The 14,063-nt window shown below is 54.7% G+C and overlaps 2 protein-coding genes across 2 annotated transcripts in view; one reads left to right on the forward strand and one right to left on the reverse strand.

Annotated features, from left to right (window-relative positions):
- Tatdn2 (TatD DNase domain containing 2) overlaps positions 1–3,660 on the forward strand; it is a 24,752-nt gene extending 21,092 nt beyond the window's left edge. The window contains exons 5-8 of the mRNA XM_048786961.1: positions 629–756; positions 2,346–2,529; positions 2,947–3,122; positions 3,275–3,660. Coding sequence (XP_048642918.1) covers positions 629–756; positions 2,346–2,529; positions 2,947–3,087 — 453 coding nt within the window. The 3' untranslated portion in view covers positions 3,088–3,122; positions 3,275–3,660. The remainder of the gene's footprint in view (positions 1–628; positions 757–2,345; positions 2,530–2,946; positions 3,123–3,274) is intronic.
- A 5,170-nt stretch (positions 3,661–8,830) lies between these two features.
- Ghrl (ghrelin and obestatin prepropeptide) lies at positions 8,831–13,138 on the reverse strand. Its single transcript, XM_048787102.1, has 5 exons — positions 13,007–13,138; positions 12,439–12,560; positions 12,109–12,225; positions 9,699–9,807; positions 8,831–8,971 (listed from the first exon to the last, which is right to left on the reverse strand). The coding sequence occupies exons 2-5, from the start codon at positions 12,544–12,546 to the stop codon at positions 8,952–8,954; spliced, it is 354 nt and encodes a 117-aa protein (XP_048643059.1). The 5' UTR covers positions 12,547–12,560; positions 13,007–13,138; the 3' UTR covers positions 8,831–8,951.
- Between the last annotated feature and the right edge of the window lie 925 nt (positions 13,139–14,063).

Here is a 14,063-nt window from a genome sequence, read left to right on the forward strand (position 1 = left end):
CAGTGGCTGAGTGCCCTGAGTATTCCGTATCCCCCCCCCCCAAAAAAAAAAAGAAAAAAAAAAGAATGGGAGGGCTGTGTAGGTATTGACCTAGAAGGGTATCCAGCTTGGGTCAACCAAAGGAGGCAAGCTGTAGTAAATAGTGTTTATTTCTTTGAGAACCACCAGGCATTGTGCTGGAGGGCACGTGAGTGTACAGCCCTTTTGCATAGGGAAAGGTTTGAAAGTTGGTACCTTCTTGGTAGTAGAGGTGGGCACAGCCATGTGCAGGACATTAACTTTGCCCTTTATGTTCTCCATCCCTGTCTTGCTACTATATCCTAAGTAAGCCTTGTGAGCAGTGACTGGGCACCTGCTTCCCTGTTGGCACTCTGGCACTACAGCTTCTAGCTGCCTGTCACTTGCCTTCCCCACCTGCTGGGCTCCTGCAGCCCCTCCTGTAGGAGCTTGTGTATACTGCAGGTGCTTGGAGCACTCCCCAGCTCTATAGAAAAAACCCAGTACGTGTCTGATCGTCACTCTGTTATATCATTTGAAAATAGAGAATTGGGGACCACAGGGGTTCAAGAGGCAGTGGGCTCTGAAGTGCCACTAAGCCGCCGGTGTTTGTCCCTTTGTCTCCTCCCAGGTATTTGAGAGACAGCTGCAGCTAGCCGTGTCTCTAAAGAAGCCCTTGGTCATTCACTGTCGAGAAGCTGATGAAGATCTGTTGGACATCATGAAAAAATTTGTACCCTCTGACTACAAGATCCATAGGTCAGGAGGCTGCTGCTTCAGCGGGACATGAGGCTCTTCCCTGTCTGGGACATTAGTTGGAAAGAGGAGAGCTCAATGAGGAACACAGTGGTTGTGTGTCTTTTCTTCTCTCTTTTTGAGGCCCCTTTGGGATCTGAACCCATATTATGTCTTATTCAGAGTGTTTTCTGAGGAGTCAAGTATTAAGTTGAACCATGTGAAACTTCTGAGGATTGAGAAACTTACCTGTTTTTTGCTCACAGTGACTTCATTTGGCCTTTGGTTTGGGCTAATACCCAGAAACTGCCAGTGGGCAGAAAGGGGATTTCAGTTTTCAGAAACGAGGACCACTGACCCCAGGAGAGGCTGTGGTGGGGTCCAGCACATGGCACTCTGGGGCACCAGAAAAGATACTTCTTTCCTGTTTTGAATTTGAAAACTCCTCCCCCCACAGTTAGCATTGAAGTCCAAGGTGTGTTTTATCTGAATGGCACCTTTAAGTTCTTCAGCTCAGTTTGGTAAGCTGCCTTGAACTCCTACCACCTGTGTGTACCAGTGGTGGCCTGGCTCAGGGATGCCCCAGGAGAGCTGCCCAGATACACCTGGGTCACTTCGGGCTTTTGTGTATGTTGAGTGTGGACTGAGCTGGGCTGTGCACAGTTGGGCCTTTATTTTGCCATGGATGGGATGGGTCAGGAGGTGACGCCTGAGCTGTTTTTTTTTTTTTTTTTTGTACTTGTGATTCATCCAGAGGTACTTAACCACTAAACCACGTCCCCAGCACTTTTCTTTAATTTTATTCTGAGGCACAGTCTAGCTGAGTTGCTTAGAGTTTTGCTTAGTTGCTGAGGTTGGCTTTGAACCTAGATCCTACTGCCTCTGAGCTGACTTCTTAATGATGGGCGAGAAGGGAGTCCAGAGCCCAGAAGAGGCCTTCTCAAAGCAGAAGAGCAGGTGGGAATTTCAGGCTTCTGCTGCTGCCTTTTGGGTGCCTAAGGAGACAGAGCAGGTGGCGCACCCCAGAAGAAGGACATAGGCCCTCGGCTCTTATGGGCTGGTTGGATTTTCATTGCCTCTTTTTGGGCTGACTTTAAGGGAATGTGAGTGGTGGTAGGCACATCAGGGCTAATTCAGCCCAACAGGGTGTTGCTGGAGGAAGCCCTGAATTTTTACATGGGGTAACTGCGTATGTTGCACTAGGAGCATTAAACAGCTGCATGTTTAGAGAAGAAAATTCACCTATGGCCCATTCTCCAGTGTGTTCATTTTTTCCCGACGCATCTGACTGCGTAGGCCTCACTGTTACGTACTTGGGAGGACTGGTTTTAATTCTTTAGGTTCCTTTGTGCTGCTGCTGTGTGTTGTTCACAGTGGTGATTTTAAGTGGCTGTATCGTGTTGTGCAGTAGGAGAGGGGCTCGTGAGCACCGCTCCCCCAGTGGCAGCTTGGGTCTGGTGGTGTTGGAACCCCCTCTTGTGTGTGTACTTACTGTGGCATTCTTCCCTTGGATGCAGCCTCTCCGTTTCTGGGACTTCTAAAGGGGGTGACCAGCTTTAGGGTTGCTGCTGAGGGCACTGGGGGCAAGCCCTGACCTAGAGCTCTCCCCACAGGCATTGCTTCACCGGCAGCTACCCGGTTATTGAGCCCCTGTTGAAGTACTTTCCCAACATGTCGGTGGGCTTCACGGCAGTCCTGACCTACTCCTCCGCCTGGGAGGCCCGGGATGCTCTGAAACAGATTCCACTGGAGAGAATCATTGTGGAAACGGATGCCCCTTACTTCCTGCCTCGCCAGGTAGGGGTGTCTTCAGGCTGAGTCGAGGCACTGAAGAGAGAGGGTGGGGAGGGTGGTGGTCATCCGTTAGGGTTGGCAGGGCCAGAGCCCCAGTGACTTCCAGGCCCCACCCTGGGCTGTGTAGATGTTTCCTTGTTGCTCTGCAGAACCGAAAGTCAAGGGGGCTGAGAAGCTGAAGGGTAACCACTCTCTTCCAGGCAGTGCAAAGCCCTACCCTGTAGAGGGCAGTCCACGGAAGCGTGGGACCCTGCTCACCCAGAGCCCCCCTGACTAGGACTCTCCCTGCACCTGCAGGTAAAGGGGTCTCTGCAGGGCAGCCCCGAAGAGGTCCTTGCTGGGGAAGGGACGGGAGGGAGTCCTGCGTTCCGGCTGTGCACAGAAAGCACAGCGATGTTCTGAATGTTTGGTGTCTTCCAGGTTCCCAAGAGCCTTTGCCAGTATGCCCACCCGGGCCTAGCCCTGCACACGGTCCGAGAGATTGCCAGGGTCAAAGACGAGCCGCTCTCCCGCACACTGGCCACCTTGCGTGAGAACACCAGCCGCCTCTACAACCTCTGAGCAAGGAGGGTGCCCTCAGGAGTCGCCCAGGAAAGGTCATGAGATTCACATGATGTGCTCTGTAAAAATCAGGAGAAGAAGGTCTTTGGCTGCCTTATCTTAACCTAGACAATGTGAACACGTGAGCTTGATGCCTGACTTGTGCTTAATGAACTTGGCCTGGAACCATCTTCCTTCTCTCTTCCAGACCCTGCAGGGCGACCAGTGGTCCCTCAGAACATAGGCTGCCCTCCAGCCCCACCTGTGTCCTGGGTCAAGGATGTGTCTGCAGAGCCCACTGGGACAGAGGGAACCAGGACAGGCTGTCTGCTCGCGACCTCGCCTCAAGGCTTCAGCTTCTGGCTGGTGGACCGGTGGCCGCGGAGGGTAGGTGCTGCGGGAACAGCATCTGGGCTCTGCCTGCCAGCCAGGGTGCTCCAGGGCAGTCAGCAAGAGCAGAGTGTGACCGAGGATCTAGAGTGTGCCAGTCCGAGTCTCTGTTCCCTGCAGCCTGTGTTTTAAGCAGTGTGTGAATAAAGTCGCCTCCTGCTCGCCCCAGCACACGTGGGCGTGCAGCTGGGCTCCTGCTTCTCAGTTATGGAAATGGACTCCCTTGTGGGAAATGTCTTGGGAAAACTTACTGCTCCGAGGTTTGTTTCTGGGAACCAGCGAGGCTGCACCCTTCCCTGGATAGCTCTCGCATTTGCCTGTCACTGTTCCCTTGTCGACTCCAGTGTGGGCATAAGTGGGAGGATTGTCGCCGCGCTCTGGTTCCACCATACAAGTATGGAGGGATGCAGTGGGTGCTCGTTGTCCTTGGGAAGTGCCGGCTGGCGGAGGTGCAGGACAGACTGTGGCACTGAGGAAGAGCACTTACAGAAGCCCCAGGGCTCCTGCTTGGTGTGGTAAAGGGTTAGGGTTGAGTCTGCAGCATGAGGTCCCTGCCAACTGGGTGCTAGGGGACCAGCTGCTCCTGCTCTCTCTGGATTGCTTGGCCACACAGTTACCCTTTGAGGGCTCACCCAGGTGGACAGCTGAATTCACAGAGTTCTCGGGGCTCCCTGGGGTGGTGCAGCATGAGCAGGCCTGTGTCTCTCCTGGTGTCCCTTGCCTTTGCCATCTCTGCTCTGTGTGTGTTTTAGGAGAGGGCCTCCCCTTGGACTTGGAGCAGCCGAGTCATCTCAAGTTCAGAGCTCTGCTCTGCTCTCTGCTGTGCCTTGGAAAGGTGTGTGCCTCACAGGCCCCAGAGGTTACGATGGCCAGAGGTCAAGTGTGAGTGGACTCCTGAGCTTTGTTCAAAAGGGTCCTCACCCTTATCTGCAGTTTATTGGAAGCTTACATCGTTCAAGCAGTCTCTTACTGTGGATTCCTCTAGGTGTTTCTCGAAGGCACATCTGAACCTGTAAGCTGAAGGGGATGGATTTACTATTTCCTTTGTGCAATGTGTACCGTGCCCCTGCAACACAGTAGCTGGCCTGGGAAGCAGGCCTCGGTGTCCGTCCATCTCCTCGGTGTTTTTGTGCCTCAAAGTTGCCAGTATGGGGAAATTGGGGGCCTCAGTCGCTTGTTGGAAATATTTAGGAAGCTGCCAAGTCTATCAGAATGCTTTACTATCACCCAGGTGAACAGTAGCATAGCCACGTCCTTCAAGGACAACCCCTGTAAGTCAGCACTGCCTGCTTGTGAGGTGGACTGCGTGATGTCTCTGAGGTCAGTCCCCTGCCGAGGAAGAGCACAGGGTGCTGTCTGCCCGCTTTCTCCCAGGACTTAGGACTGTTGTGTATGCGGGTCACACGGTGAGACCTTACCTCGGTGGGGCTGGCGGCGGTTTGGCCTTGTGTTAGGTTCTGTTGGTGGATGGCTGGCTTGATGGCTCTTACTCGCTGCCAGGGTGCCTCTGTGCCTCTCCCCCACTTCGCCATTTCTTTCTGGAATAAAGTAGTGGATCCTCTCTCCAAGTCCCGTGTGTCCATGTCTGTCCAGAGTTCTGTGAGTGATGCAGAGGTTAGCCCAGAGTTGGCCGGCTTTGTGACCTGGGCATCTGATGTTGGGAGACATTCCAAGTCTGCGTGCCTTGCTGTAAAATTAAACCGGATGTGAGAACAGGTTGTACCTTCCTAGAGTGCTGCCTAGAAACATGGATGTGCTGTGGCTTCCTAGCAGTGCAGAGGACATAGGTGACATTCCCTACTTGAAGGAGAGCAGTGGAGGAGGGAAACTCCAGGACGGGGGTGTGATGGGGTGGTCTCTCCAGTGCTTTTGGTGGAAAGCTGGAGGAACTTCTCTTTCACTGTTGGCAGGCAGTTAGATGAAGGTGTTGCTGGTGGGCCTTGTTGTTTGGGTGCTGGGACCGGCCCAGGGCCTGGCGCTGTGCCTGGAGCTGCACCCCAACCCCTGTTCCTGGTGCTCCTGGACACAGCTCGTGGCTAGGAGGGAAGGCTACTCGTGCAGAGGAAGGCTCCGCAACAGTGCTCCAGGGAGGCTGGGCCTGTGCTCTAGCCGCACCTCACACATTGTCCATAATGTGTTTCCAGCATGTTCTGTGACTTTGAATCTGTTCCTTCCCGGTCAGACACGTTCAGCTGTCTGCTCAGTGCTGTTCTGCCTGGGGCTCTCCTGGTGTGTCCATCTTCCTTTATGGGGTGAGTTTAGGGTTGATGCTGATCATTTACTGTTGGCACTTTGTTTTTTTTCGCATCATTTATTTTTTATTTTTTTCCACAATATCTTTATTTATTTTTATGTGGTGCTGAGGATCGAACCCAGTGCCTCACATGTGCGAGGCAGGCACTCTACCACTGAGCTACAACCCCAGCCCCTCGCATCATTTATTTGTATTAAATAAGGACGAATGGCCAAGGGGTTGGAGCAATAGAACAGCAGCCCCACTGGTCCCTGTCAGTGCTCCTCAGTGTGGTTTAAAGAGGGTGTGGGTTCAGGAAGGTTGCCTAGTGTGGGCGCCTCACCTCTTCTGTTGGTGCATGGTCATGGGAGAGTGAGCACACACCTCTCAGTGTGTGGTAAGTTGAATATGTGCCCTGTTGTACTGATCACAAAACAAGAAACATTTTTTTTTTTCCTACTGGGGATTGAACCCAGGGGTGCTTAACCTCAACCCCACTTTCCCAGCTCTTTTTATTTTTTATTTTCAGACAGTGTCTCGCTGAGTTGCTGAGGCTGCCTTTGTACTTGCCATCCTCCTGCATCAGCCTCCGCACTTGCTGGGATTACAGGCATGTACTACCACACCTGACAAGAAATTTTTTCACATGGATATTTTTTTTTCTTGAGCACATAGTCTTGCCCACCCTAGGGGTACTTACACCCCACTTCAGAGACCCTTAAGTTGATGGTATCATTAAATAATGCATGAAGAGCTGGGCATGGTGGTGCACACCTGTAATCTCAGTGACTCTGGATGCTGGGGAAGGAGGATCTGAAGTTCGAGGCTAGCCTCAGTAACTTAGTCATTGTATCAGAATTTTAAAAAAGGGCTGGAGGTGAGGCTCAGTGGTAGAGCACCCCTGGGTTCAATTCTCAGTACCAAAAAAAAAAAAAAAAAAATCCCATGAGGTGTGTTAAGAAAACTAACATAGGAACAGGAAAGGAACAGGGTTAGAGTGATACCAGCAGCAGGGCCAGGAAGCAATGCTGACTGGGAGTTGGAGGAGTCAGATGGGAGGAACTTGCACCTGAGAGGCTGCTGTAGGTGCTGTGTGGCCTTGGGAAGATCACTGTGTTCTCCAAACTTTCAGTTTCTCCTAACCAAAGAGGCTAGCTGTGAAGGTGAACTGAGATCACGCTGATGTGCGCAGACGTGAGAGTGGTGCCTGGCGCAGGGCAAGTCAGTGGTGGCTGCTGGGGTCACTGAGTGCCTCCTCTGTGCCTGAGCCTTTGCCAGGTACCCTGTGGTGTTCAGTGTGTGGGTCTGGATCTTGGGGCTGGTCCTTCTGTTCTGGCTGAGTCCAAAGCCCCCAGCTTTGCACCACCTGGGGCCTCCTGGCCGTGCCGAGAGGCCCGAGTCTGGGTGCCGCTGCTCCAGTGAGCGAGCTGCATGTGGGGGAGGCATAGGCAAGGTCTTGCCTTTGCAGGGGGCAGGGGAGCATCAGGTGACCAGGAGTCCTTCCAGGGCCAGGTCCCCACCCCCATCCTCATCCAAGCCCAGTCACTGTGTGGTTTTTCACCAGGTCAGTTGATTTCCTGGGCTGCTTGGACCATACTGGGGCCACATCAGGGAGGGCTGTGGGCAAGATCCGGGGCTGTCTGGCTTAGTGTGTGGGTCTCTGCGTCAGTGTTCAGGTGCCCTCGGAGTAGGGGAGGCCCTTCCCTCTACTTCAGCTTCTTCCTGCCCTCTTGCTACCTCACTGACTGCCTAGTCCCTTCAGCTACCCCCAGCCTCGTGATTGTTACTGAGGCTGAGACGGATGCTTTTGGGAGCAAGGAAGCCACCGATTGTCACCTGGTCAGGCACCTAGGTACTTGTCCTGGAGATGGGAGGGTATACGTATGCCTAGGGGACAGATGGGGTTGACCACAGGACTGGGGCAGGAGAGATGGGGGAATGGAAACAGGACACCTTTTTTGGTGTGTTCCTGGCCTTGTCCTGTGTGCAGGCCACCTGGCGCTGTGCTGGGCTAAGGTGCAGGGACAGGATCCGCGTGCCTCTAGGCTGTGTTGTGTCAGCACTTGGAAGGGCTGGGAGGTGGTGGAGGTGCTGGAGCCCCAGGTTCCTGGGTCTTTCCAGATAGGAGGGATAAGGACGCACGGACCACATGGTTCCTCTGCAGGGGTGGCAGTTGGATTGCAGATTGAGGGTCTGCCCTGTCTGGCCAGTGGCCATGGCATTGGCTGTGGGGTGGCCGGAGTGTTCCTGGAGCAGAACGTGGCCCCTAAGCCCTCTGTCATAGAAGTTTTCCAGGGTGTGCGTGTCACCCCCATCTGGTATCTGCAGAGTGCCCTGGGGCTCATTTGTCTGCATTGGGAGTTTGGAAGGGGCTTATCTTTGGGCTCCCCCTCATGTGGCCCATTTATTGTCGCCAGCACTAGGAAATTGGCTCTCAGACGTTCATGAATGTGCACGTGACTGACGGTGATGTTCTTCCTGGGGAGAGTAGGGTCTTGAGTGGAATTCAGAGGTGGGATCAAAGGGTCAGGGCTCATCTCTTCTGTGAGCTGGACTTGGGGCAGTGTTTGGTGGTAGCTACCTGGTGCCAGTAACATAAGCCAGGTGATGGCCAGCCATGCCCAGATCTTGGTCCAAGCATGGGGAGGAAGGAGGGGAGGTCCATGTAGCCCTGTCTGGCAGGCCTGAGAGGCGTTGTTAAGCACCTCCTTGATATCTAACTTCAGGTTTATTCTGGAACTTTCTCATGGTCCTATTTTAATCGCCCTGTGACTGATCTGGAATGTGAGTCGACTCCCCTGTCACCTAAGGCTTGTGTGTTCATAACAGATATTGCTGGTTGCCGATCAGCTCCAGTGCAGCTTTGAAGCCTTGAGGGGGCGCTCGTGTGGAGGCGCAAGGCCCTGTCCCCCTCTTCCCCCTGCTCCTCCTCTTCCAGGACCCCGTCACACACTCCTCCACTTGACCTGCTTGAACAGGCAGGTTTAATTTCGGTTTCTGGGCGTTGGTGTGTTCTTTTCTCTTCCCATTGACCATGGACTAAGATTTTTTTTTTTTTTTTTTTTTTTTTTTTTTAATAAAACATGAAATTTTCTTTCTTTTTTTTGGTGTGAAATAAATCCTCCTTTTGAACATTTGGCATAAGTGAAAGTGTGAGGTTTTATTCACTCAAACCTAGTACAGGAGGACTGGGGGTCGTTGCAGAAGCAATCTGAATGCCAGATTGGGAGGAAAGCTAAGAGCAGGCCCATCTTGGAGGTGGTCACTGGTCAGCCAGGGCCTCTGAAAAGCAAGAGGTTGGGTCACAACTCCAGGCTACCCTCCTGCTGGCCTTCCACAGTGTGATGGGGGAGGTGATGTGGTGACGGGGATGGGGACATTGTCCTTGGAGTTGGGAGGTGGTGTTGGAGTGTGGAGTGTGATTCTGGTCTGTGCAGCAGGGTGAGCACCCCCAGCCTGCATCACATTGGGGTGCATGTTTGTGAGGAAGGAGTATGGCAGATTGTCATGTGCACCTCCAGAGGCTGGTGCTCTGCCCCCTCAGGGACAAGCTGGGGTCTTTTACCAGATACTTGGGGATTCAGAATGAATCCAGAATCCTTTGCATATCTGGCTGTGGAGCCTCTTCTGAAGGCAGCTGTGGCCCCAATTCCCATGTGATGTGAAGTTACATGGGCAAGGTGCTGTCATGCCAGGTGGCCATATGTATTCATGATGGGATCTGGAGCCACTTTAAGGAGTCAAGGCTCCCCTGGGCCCCAGAGCTGGCTAAGGTGCCAGTGCTTGCAACATGGTGTTCTTTGACAAAGGCTTTGAAAAGCTCACTCCACTCCGTGTGGCTCTCCAGGACCAGCCTGGCTGCTTCCTGCAGGGATTTGGGGAAGCTGTTGGAGGGGCAGAGTTGGGGAAGGAGGTGTCTTGTGTCACCCAGCAAGCAGGCTCTGGTGGGCTCAGCTCCCATTTAGGATTTCAAGGCAAAGGGATTAACCTGACCCAGGAAAAGACTCACCTTTGGCCTCTTCCCAAAGGATGTCCTGAAGAAACTTCCTCAGGGCCCGGCTGTGCTGCTGGTACTGAGCCCCAAACAGCTTGATTGCCATGTCAAAGGGGGCATTGAACTGGGGGTAGAGCAGGGGCGTCAGGGTCTCGCCCCGCCCCTCCCCCTAGCATGTCCCCTCACTGGAGGAAGCTGGGTTCTCCTGGCTGCTATCTTGAGGACATTCACCAGCCTCTCTCATGTATCCTGGCCCTAGCCTCAAGGAGGTCTCCTAGAATGCGTTCCCACCCCCTTATAATTTGGGCAAGATTGAATCACTGGTGGTGGTCGCATTTCAGGCCAGTGGGGAGCTTTGCGGGGCAGGGTGTTCCCAGCATGCAGGCCACTAGCCTGGCTGAGGTTCTGGCCCACCTTTCTCTGTGCTTCCTTGTGCTTCCTCCTGCTCCTCCCCCAGCTGCTCCTCCCCCAGGCCCAGGAAATGAAACTGGATGCTGATTTTTTTCCCAGAAAGATGCTCCAGGCCAGATCTTTTCTTCTTAGGGGGAGACTGTCCCCCTTCCCTGTTTCCAAGCCATCTTCTGGGATGGTTTACTGGGGCTCACACCCTCTGGGGTGGATGGGAATGAACTACTTTTGTGGCTATATCGTAGATCTCTCTGGAGAGCAGGCACGGTACCTTTCTCCTTGCTGGTGGTCACCTTGGTGCCTGGCTGTGGTGGTCACCCAGTGTCTGAATGGGTGGGTGATGGAATCTTAGTGCTGGAAGGGAGCCTGGGCTAGTCCTCACAGCAGGATCCCAGAGAGGCTGGACAGCCTGCCCGAGGCCACAGAGGCAGTTGAGGGCAAGGACTAGAGCCAGACCTAAGACCCACCCAGGCCTGAGTCCATACCAGGTGGGCTCAGGTTCCCGTGGGTAAAGAGGCTCTGGGAGTGGCCACAGGGAATGGCCGCCCCTTCCCTCTGCAGGCTTGGTCTCACTGCAAAGCTGAGTGGGGTGCAGGGCTGGTTTCTTTAGGGACTGGGGTCTTCAGGTCCCTCCTGTCCCTCCTGCTGATAGACAGTTTTTTTCTACCCCTGTGACCACTGTGTATGGTCAGGTCACCTTGCAGTGTTCTTGGGAATCGAGGGGTGCTGACTGTGGGCCATGTTCATGTCATCCCGGACCCTGTCACCATTTGCACTAAGGCAGAGAATTCTGCCGACTGGGTGGCTGTCCCCTAGCTGGGGCTGGCTGAGCCACAGGAATGATTCCTGGGCTTGGCTGAAGGATTCACGCCATTCCCTTAGGAGCCTCGGGGGCTGAGAATACGCCTGGGTCCTAGTGAGGAGCAGAGAAGGGTTTGGAGAGCTTGAGGTTGTCATTGGCCTTTGACCAGAGAGAAGGGTGGGAACAGGTAAAGGAGGCCGAGGGGAGGACTCGCGTCCTTGTTTCTCAGGCCGCAGAGGCCACTCCTAGGCCATCATGTTCCCTGTGTGGTCGCCAGATCAAGGAGGAGGAAGAGAGGAGGGCGGGGCTGCACCCAGTCCTGACCTCGGGCTCCATCTCTGCCATGTTGGCCCTGGCACCTTGGGCAAGTGAGTTCACCTCTCTGAACTTCTGCTTCCTGTCTGCACAGTGTGGATTTTAGTGTCACCTTGCTTACCCCACAGGTTGTGGTAGAGATTAAATGGCATGGAATGAGGGAGACCATGGCTGGGGTGCAGCTTCGGGGTAGACCCCTGGCCTGGCATGTGTGGGGTCCTGGGCTGGATCCCAGCATCACAAAAAAATAGAAGTAGAACAATTGTTGGAGGAGATCACAGCTCCAGGCACAGCTGTATGGTAACTGCCATCAGGAAGTACCCCAGAAGAATCCCAGGGTAGCTCCAGAGGGGTGTCCCCCTGGGCACGGACCCCCAGCCAGCCTGGGGAGGTTGCACCGACTGGCCCTGTAAAATCCCCTTCTCCCTCCTCGTCTGGAACTGTCTCAGGTCTTCCTTTCCTGTGCAAGATACGTGAGAGCAAAGACCAGCCCGCCCTGCTCCGTCCTTTCTGCAGGTGAGGTCAGTGCTAGAGCCTGGGCTGGCAGCCAGCTCCCCTGTCCAGGGTTCTGTCTGGAGCACTCCCGCCCACAGCTCTTACTCCTGGTGCCTTGGCTCTGTGCTCACCAGCTGCCTCTGCAGCCTGCAGACCTCCAGCACCTTCTCTCTGCGGTTGGGGCGGGGCGGGCTACTCACGTTCCCACGCTCTTGTAGCAGGTACTTGGCGACAATATTCTCTGACCAAAAACCTTGTAGAGCCCAGTGCAAAGCTCAGCTATCTCGGTGCTGATTTACAGTTACAGTTTATAATCCTTGAGCCCTTGTTCTTAGCTACCTGTTCCTGTCCTGGCCCCTTCCCCTGCTTCACAGCCACAGATGCATAAAATGCAGAAGCACCAACCCGGATCTCCAACTCGTCCTCTGCGCCATCCGCCTGGTCTGTGTCCTCTTGGTGGAGCCAGCCATCGATAGCTCTGGGCTGCAGTTTGGCTGGTGGCTTCTTGGACTCCTTTCTTTGCTGGAGAGGAGAGAGTTCTGTTTGGGTCCTGAGTCGTCCCCCCCCCCCCCCCCGCCCTGTGTCCTTCTAGAAACAGAATCAGGCCAATCCTAGAGCCCTCCTTTGTGTTCTGGGAGAGGCACAGGCCTGGAGAGGTGGAGCTGCTGCCCCAGGTCACGTGACTGTTGCTAAGTGGGGCAAGACCTTCCTCCCCCGTCAGAATGTGGGGCTCACCTGGGCTTTCTGATGTTCGGGGCTCAGGAAGCTGGAGCCTGCCATGGCCACGTCCACCCAGAGCACACTGAGGAGCAGCAGGCTGCAGATGGTCCCCGCAGAGAACATGGCTTCAGGTAGCCCTGAGGGAGAGAGGGTTTCCAGGTTGCTTGTCTCATCCCCTTGATGTGCCTCAGAATTGTTTGGGAAGGAGCCCAGCGGACAGGTGAGGGGACTCAAGGACCTGAGTGGTGACTGTGAAGTAGGGAGGGTCTCCCTCTCCAAGGTTGGAGAGAAATAAAGGTTCTGTGAATCTTGGTGTGGGAAAGACTTGGGGCATCCACCCCAGTGCTGGTCCTCCTAGTCCCTGATGATGAAGCTGAACCAGCAGGATCTCCAGGGGACAGCCTGGGATTGAGGCAGCTTTTAAATCGAGCCCTGTCCCTGAGCTGTCACATTGACCTTGGTTGTCCTTCTCCCCTTTGTGAAAATGGGTCGGCTGAGCCCAGAGAGGTTAAGCAGATGGCCAGCGGGCACACAGTAAGGCAGACCTGTAAGCACACACAGACATAAAGAGGAGTGAGCCTACCTGGGATTCCTGGTAAGGTGGTGCCCAGGGGCCCCCTGGTCCTTATATAGCAAGCCTGGTGTTTGTTTTAATCCAGCGACCTCATCTCAGAGGCAGCTGGCTCCTGTGTGGGCTGATGGACATTCCTAGGGAACTAAAAATGTTCATGTCCTCTGGGTAGAATCAACAGTGGAGGTCACCTGCCCTGCAGATTGCTGGGTTGGCCCAGGTGGGACTGCTCCAGCTGCCTGGCCCTGGGGGAGGGGAGGGGAGGGGAAGGGAGGTAAGGTGAGGCAGGTGCTGGGCTCTGCTACCCGTGACCCCCATCTTCCCCTGTATCTGCCCTGGGGGGCAAGGCCCTGGGGCCTGATTCAGTCCTCTCCTGTTTTCTCAGCTAAAGCTTCTGGATCACAGCACGAGCTAGGGTCACAGAATCCTCCCCGGTGAGTGCAGGTTCCATTGCACAGATGAAGAGGACTGGGGATGAGGCGCTTGCTGCTCCCTTAAGAGCAGGTGTAGGGTGGCCACACTTGGTGTTTTCCTGGTAGTGCCAGCGGCTCTGGGCTTGGCCTTGGTCTTGGCCTTGGCCTTGGCAGTTGCTTTTGTTTCTTTGGAGGTGCTGGGGATGGACCACCTAGAGCAGCACTCCAGCCCCTAACGGCTCGCCTTCCCCTGAGGCTGTGGTCCTGAGGGCGAGGGGAGGGAGACTGAGTGGACCTGGGGAAGTCCCCAGCCCTGCACTGGTGCCTGCCTTGTGAGCTGTTTGGCCCCAGGCAGATCCTGAACATCCTGGGAAAGCCACATAGGCTGCGCAGCCCTTCTGAACCAGGCCCACAGGACTTGCAAGCAGGTGTCAAGGCCATTACACCATCAGCCCAGGAGTTCCTCACTCCCCGTGCTTCCTGTAGATGCTGACAGCTGCTCCCCAGGGTCCAGCGAGTCGCCTGTGCAGAAGCCTCACTGTTGAGAGGAGGGACTCACTTCAGTCTGGGGCTTGGCTACGGTGGGAGGCTGCGGGAAGGCCAAGTGGTGGCCTGGGGCGGCCTGGGATGCAGAGTGCTGTGCGGGAAGGTGCAGG

This window comes from Marmota marmota, unplaced genomic scaffold (assembly GCF_001458135.2).
Source record: "Marmota marmota marmota unplaced genomic scaffold, marMar, whole genome shotgun sequence".
Classification (NCBI taxonomy): domain Eukaryota; kingdom Metazoa; phylum Chordata; class Mammalia; order Rodentia; family Sciuridae; genus Marmota; species Marmota marmota.

Bases quoted from the DNA above. Each gene is read 5' to 3' on its own strand.
- Ghrl (XM_048787102.1), bottom strand. From the start codon at position 12,546: ATGTTCTCTGCGGGGACCATCTGCAGCCTGCTGCTCCTCAGTGTGCTC. The intron at 12,226-12,438 runs GTGAGCCCCACA...TCTCCTCTCCAG, and splicing joins CCGAACATCAGAAAGCCCAG to CAAAGAAAGGAGTCCAAGAA. The intron at 8,972-9,698 runs GTGAGTCTTTTC...CTTGCTTTTCAG, and splicing joins CCTTTGGGAAGAGGCCAAAG to AGGCCCTGGCTGACCAGTGA.